This window comes from Aplysia californica, unplaced genomic scaffold (assembly GCF_000002075.1).
Source record: "Aplysia californica isolate F4 #8 unplaced genomic scaffold, AplCal3.0 scaffold00050, whole genome shotgun sequence".
NCBI lineage: Eukaryota > Metazoa > Mollusca > Gastropoda > Aplysiida > Aplysiidae > Aplysia > Aplysia californica.
The window spans coordinates 202,985-209,862 of record NW_004797320.1 but is presented as its reverse complement, the minus strand read 5'-3'; the positions used below and the strand labels follow the sequence as shown (position 1 = coordinate 209,862).

The 6,878-nt window shown below is 41.2% G+C and overlaps 1 protein-coding gene across 1 annotated transcript; it reads right to left on the bottom strand.

Moving 5' to 3' along the window:
* Nucleotides 1-843: 843 nt before the first annotated feature.
* LOC101853766 lies at nucleotides 844-5,799 on the bottom strand. The gene is made up of 2 exons (XM_005092634.3): nucleotides 5,453-5,799; nucleotides 844-3,239 (listed from the first exon to the last, which is right to left on the bottom strand). Exons 1-2 carry the CDS (start codon nucleotides 5,756-5,758, stop codon nucleotides 1,395-1,397), a joined length of 2,151 nt encoding a protein of 716 aa, XP_005092691.3. The 5' UTR covers nucleotides 5,759-5,799; the 3' UTR covers nucleotides 844-1,394.
* Nucleotides 5,800-6,878: the final 1,079 nt, after the last annotated feature.

Sequence of the window (6,878 nt, the reverse complement as noted above, 5' to 3'; positions counted from 1 at the left end):
TACCTCTCCACAAACCCACCATCCCTGACATTTCCTAAGTTCTGCGCACGGCATGGAGCGAATGCTTAGGTGTCCTGAAGACCTTTGGCGTCATGAGTTGAGAAATTCAGTCAGTCTGGATCTATAGCTTATCAGAACTAAAAATGTCCTTTAAAATGACCACTTCAGGTCGAACATGCACCATGCACAGCACTACACGTCACCAGGGTGCAGATTTCAGTGGTCGCGTCTCATGAGACGTCTGTCCGTAGACGATCTGCAGCTAGGACTTTCCTACACCTCAACAGTCTACATTCCCTTGGAAGACCTTAACCAATGACTGTACCATTTTCATCTTCGCTAAGCCGAGATGACATGGATCAGAGCCTGGCAATGTGTTCATGATTCCTCAATTGTCTTGAAAAGCGGGATCATTTCCCCGAGGACATTTGATTTAGTGCAAAGCCCATTTTCGCGCTGCGGGATATGTTGACTTCAAAAAGGCTGTCTGCTTGGCACCCCACTCCCTATTGTCTCTACAAGCCACTTCATATTGAAATTGTACAATGAACGTTTGCTTTAAAAACTCATGGTTTAACAGGCCCTTGTGTTTGGGCGCCATTGAATATTTCGTAAAAAATGTGTCGAGTCTAAAGGAGGGCACGTGGGGCGCTGCTTCTAGGAATTTCAGAATAAAATCGGTGATTTTTTTAACTCTGTAAAAAAATTTGTTTCAACATTATTTAAATGTCACAGGAATGAAAAATTAAATGTAAAAGAGAAAATAAAGAACAAAGTAAACTAATCTTTTCACGACTTCCTTAACAATTTTTTAAAACGTTGGTGAAGTTTGCGTTTCGGGTCTTTTTTTCTTCAAGCCAATTCCGTTTTCACTATATGTTTCTTCTTCATGGATTTTATGCCAAACAAATTCCTGTTGAACGAATTATGTCTGTTCTAAAGCATTCTAGTACACATTTGGGGCTAGATATTCAGAAAAAAAGTTGTTCAATTGGGATTTTTTAAATCATCCTGTACTTGAGCAGAGGATAAAAGTAAAATATTTCTGGCCTTGGGCTGTCTCTGCTGGTGACGTTCTCTGATGAAAAGTAACGACGTGTTTACCTGCACCTATAGGAAAATTGAACTATGGACCCAAAAGACACTGTGCCGTTCACACTGGGCAGAAACAGGTAAGCACCCACGCAGGGAATAGCCACATCCTCTAAAGAACACACTCGTAATATATACATGTACATGAATGGGTACGAGACAGCAGTAGTATACTTTGTTGTATTCGAAGTTATTTCTAAAATTCTAAACACAGCTAACTTTGAAAATAAACATTTTTCGTTGGGCCCTAGTGAAACTTAGAAAAAAATAGATCTCCTCAGAATTTTCACAACCCCGTCTTATCAATATCCATAATAAACAATTAGTGCAAGCTTGGAATATCGGACGAGTGTAGAGTATCCAAGCTCATTGAAAGCCTTGCAGTAGACTTTGTCCGTTGGCCACCTGAGAATGGCAGTCGGAACGATGAGCTCATATACTACTTGATCTGGACTGGGTCTCTTCACAGCAAGTATATAGTTTGAATTGTTGTCCATCCGAGTTTCTGGCGAGATATCATCAGCATAAATTTCAATAGTGACGTTGCTTCCTGTTGAAGCACACGTCACAGTGGCGGTCTCGTTTCCAAAGTCTTGAATTCTTGTGGAGTTCTTGTCAACTGCCGGATGGCTGCCCACCAAGAGCGTCAGTTTGTGTTGGGCGGTTTCGCCGTGGGCCGATCGGACTTCACATGTGTACTCTCCAGTCGCTGAATCGGGGTCGTTACCAACATAATGTAGATACGCTTCTGCATCTTCACCTGTAGGACTTATTTGGGACCTCAGTTGAAAATCAACATTCTTGGCGCCCTGGGTTGAGCCCGTTTTATAAATCGTTATCTTTTGAATATCTCTACCCACAAAATGGCATTGTACTGAACATGCATTTACAGACAAGTGCTCTGCCAGTGGATTAGTGTTACACACGAACTGATCCACAGAACTGAACAGGAACTGATCATATGGAAACGGAAAAGATTGGTCATCCCCTTTTATATACACAGGAATGTGTGAGTACACATAGCGTACATTTGATTCCTCAGTTTGGCTGGGATCTCTTTGGGTGAGAAAAATGATTCCATTTTCTGATCCAGATTCTGAGAGCACAGACAGGCGCAGTCTGATCTCTCTCGGTTGTGTATCGTTCCCAATAAATAAAGTATCTTCTGTACCGCTTCTGTGGTCATCGAGCTGAGTTTCTTCAACTGTCAACACTTCAACTGTCAACATGTTGTTACTTACAACTTCTGGGGTTTTGATTTTGACTTTGTACCTACCAAACCCTTGATGAATATCATGTATATTCCATTGCGACTGTAAAAGTTCTTTTGTATCCTCATCGTATGCCAAAAGTGTAACACTGTAACCTAAAGTATTCGTACCCGAACCGGTAATTTTTTCTTGAAACGATTTAGTTATTCCCCCGTGCTGCACTATAGTTAATTCCGCAATATCCATGTAAACTGTAGGGATTCTTATGCGCTCAAATAAAGAGCCGGTTCTCTTTGTTCCGTTTACGACGCTGTCGAGACCGTCAATAATATGTTTACACACGCTAACAGCGACTGAAACCCGAGGACGGAAACTTAACCCAATTTCAGAGAATATGAAATTCACTTCTTTTCGATAAAAGTCCTGTTGTTTTCTACACCATTCTGTATTGATTCTGAACCTAGGTTTTGAAATCTTGGGGACAGGCGAGTCTTTACGGAGTCGAACGGTTTTGGCCTTAATCTTTCCATAGTCGAATTTTTCAATGAAAGGCATAACGTAACCATCGACGTAATGCTGAACAGTGAAGACAACGACGACATGGTCCGACTTAAAAATTGTCTCTACAGACAAAGGAACCACTGGCATATCTGGACTGAACCAGTCTCGTTTTTCTTTAAAATCAGATATTGATTTCTCGTTAATGTTAGAGGAATTTGGTGTTCCTTCAATAGTTGGCGTCTGGGAGAGGGTGGCGTTTCGGTCCTGGAGATTGTCACAAAATGCGTTGAACGAACTGACAAGCTGACTAATATCATTGCTCTGAACAGATCTCTTTTTTCTCAGATTAATTGGGGGGCCAATATCGAGAATTTGAACTTCGTCTTTCAGTTGACTCAGACTTCTCTTTACTCCTTCATAATGGAATTCAAAGGCCTGAAACAAAATGGAAAAAATATATATCAAATAGACAAAAATCAACCTTGTTGGCGTAGAAACAAAATAACGAATAACATAAAACTTTGGAATCGATTCTTGAATGGAAACCCGTCACCCATATATCTGGTGGCGCAAGACTCATTTTTTTGGAAAGGGGGAGGGGGTGTTTTACGGCGCTCGCAACTGCATAAGAATAGGGTCATGTGAGCGCGCGGGACACATTAAACTTTCTCTGTTTGGTAGGAATTCATTTTGAATTTGGAAGGGTGGCGGCCAAAGCCTACTCTTATCGATTTTGGACCACCAAGGGATCTTTAATGTTACTTGCACACAGGACCTCCAAGATTTTTCGCCTTTGTCAGAACAAAGATCTTACCTACACTAAGATAAGGGGTGTAGCTGAAAGACAGCAGTAAGAAGGAGCCAATGAGTAGAAGTAGAAAGGCTGCAGAAAGAGTCGGGAGCGAGGGGGGGGGGGGGGGGGCAGAAAATGGAGACCAAAGCAGACGACAGAACATGGTTAGAGAGCAGGAATGGAGATCAAAGGAGAACAATTTAGAGAAGAATATTTTCATTCGCTGTCAGGTTTCGAACCTGGGACCTTTTGAATGAGAGGCGAACGTGCATAACCCCTAGGACACGAGGGCCCCCGACTCATACTCTGACAGCCATCTGCCTTAACAAAGGGATTTCACACGCCAATCATTCAAAGGTAAGACAAGAGAACCCAAACAATGGATTTTCAAAAAGATTTTGTAAGAGTTTTACGGCACTTGCAACAAAAATAGGTCTCACAAGTGCCGAAGATTAGAGGCGTCACTTTGGAGTAACTTACGAAGAACAGAATAAGGAGAGATAAAGACGATATATCTTTAGATAAGAAAGAAAAAGCGGACCATACCAGGTCACCAGTCAACTTCCCACAAGGGATATTTAACGTGTGCAGCGGACGTGCACACGGGATCACTGAGCGTTTTGTCCTTATTCGAGGAGACGAGGTGCTCGATCTTACGAAGCTTAAGATCAGGGGTGTAGAGGAACGTAAATTATCAACAAACCAGAGTATGCCAGAGTACATATTGAGCGAAATATGCCTGAGCATATCAAACAAATACAAAACTACTTAGTATCCATAAAATGACCAGAGACAATTTAGATATTTTGAATATTGGACCATATTTCTGTTTTTTACTTGATGTCGGACAAACGTTCTGTTCTTTTACATAATTGTTATTGCTAGTTCGAGTTTCCTATTAAAGGCTAAAAGAGATGGAACAAAGTATGGTACGCTCGGAAATTCTTGAAAATTTCTCATTCAGTGGAAAGGGAACGCACACTCATTGAAAAATTGTAGAACTACTTTACGTTAGTGTTAGCTTGCTTTCTCATTAGTCGTTGACAGCAATTTACTCCCTACTTTATTTCTGAACAGACTTGTTGCCTCCAAAAGATTCATCGTATCCCTTTCTCCACTTCATGTAAATCGGCGATTAGCGATTTGGTAAAACTTGTGAATAGCTTCAAAGTAGGCATTTAGAGTCTCAAGTAATCGAGGCCGACGACTGTTGATTATACCAAAAATAGTAAATAACAAGATGGGCCACTCAGCCAAAAAAGAGGCCGCAGGAAGTATGCTCTTTGCTTCGGATGGCGCTGCAGTCTGTTTTGAAGCTCTCTTTCGTTTTTCCAGAAGAAGAATAGGAATAGCACCTCTTTGCGTGCGCAGATCGACTGCTGTTCATCAGCAGTTCGGGTCCGTTCAGTGCGGAGTTTTAGAGTTTAAAAAAAATTCTAATGACCTCTCACCTTTCATTCTAAAGTCAAATTAAACGAAGAAAACCATCACCCTTTCCACCGGAAGAGGTTTTTTGTCAGCGTAACCATTAAAAAAAAAGCGTTCTTCCGAAATTTATCCCAAAACTTGCTAGTTTCACTTTGATTTTTTAAAACTCGAGTAGGGTAACTCTGTTCGCAAAGAGTGCGCTTTTGTGAAGAGGGCGCCACCAAATTTTGAGGACACTTTTTTAATTGGCTCAAAGAGAGAAGTGGCCCATCTTGTTATGTACTATCTTTGATTATACTTCCGAGACGACACAATAAGTGATCAGTTACTAAAAATCGTCTTATTCTATACTTTTCCAGCGGCTTCGTAGAATATGAACAATATCAAAAGTCAAATCATCAAAAACAAACAATACACCGAAACTTACCTCCAGTAAATGAGCTATTCTGTCTGTAGTTTCCTGCTCTTGTGTCCCCTGGGCTGACCACCAAGAAACGATGCACAGAACTGACAGGATGAACGCGTGACGACTTCTCGAGGTGCCCATTGTGAGTGCCACGTTTGTTTTTGCTGAATTTGTTAGATCTCGGTCTAAACTTCGTAACGGACTCTGGGAAATGCGCCAATAAAAGCTTTCTGCTCTAAAGTAATATCTCAAACTTTGCCCTTCACAGAGCGATAACATTCTCAGCCATATAAGGGACGGTTTGCAGTCATTTCCTCTCTTTGCCATTTTGAGGTTTACAAAGCAGAAACTGAGGAAGCTCCCAGAGTAAAAAGTAAAGTTGTTCCCGCATATCCGATCCGGACATTGGGGATTGCTTGTAAGTGAGACAACTTCCTGGGCCTTCGGCATATTATAGTTAACGTAAATATGACAGTGCTACCGTGTAGACAATAAATAAAGGAGATAAAAATGATTTCATTGTTTGCGATATTTTTCCCAAACGATGAGGACCTTTAGCGTTCCACTTTTCTAACCCCCTCCCCCCCCCCCTTTTTTTTTTTCTTCTCCATTTTTGACCTTTACAATTGAGCAAACCACAACCCTACTGCTGATAAATTGTGTTGCTCTTTGCATTTCCAGTCCGGTCATGGCAGCCGTCACGAACAATTTTTCCGCTAGATCTACGGTCGCGTGGGTTATATAAGGAAATTATGTTTCCATTAGTCACATGATGTACATAAATTGGGTGTTTGTGCCAGATGTGCCTTTTAAGCGCTGTTCCTTTAAAACGTCTTTTGAAATACTTGTTTTAGTTTAACACTCAAAATGTGTACTCATAATAAATTAATCATTTCTAAAGCACGTTCAATTGTCATCCATTCGAATTTTGACTTGTCTTGCAGTCAGTACGTTATTTAGATCCTCGATTCCTTCATCCGCACGTAGAGTTGTAACAAAAGGCGGGCTGCTTGAGGGTTGTGTTAGGGTTGCGGAGGGGGTGGGGAGGGGGGGATCGCGGACATGCGGGATGGGGGGATGAAACTTGATTAGGAAAAGCTGTCTGTACTCCTATGGAGCGCCCTGTCAGTATTGTTCTCATCTGAACACAAGGAAGGAAACTACCGCAGTTGGATTAAATGGAACTTGAAATCAGTGGACAAACTGATCCGTCTCATACGTATTATGAGGAATGCGCAACTTGGTGCTTTACATTTTTATGAGTATACGTATTCGTGTGTCATACTACAACAAGTACACTGTATAATAAATCAAATACATGGAATATAATGTTTTTGTTAAAATTAGGGAATTCAAAAGCCCCCAATGCCATACAAATAACAAACCCCTTTTTATGCATATACAGTACGCACACATACATGCACACACGAACACACACACACACACA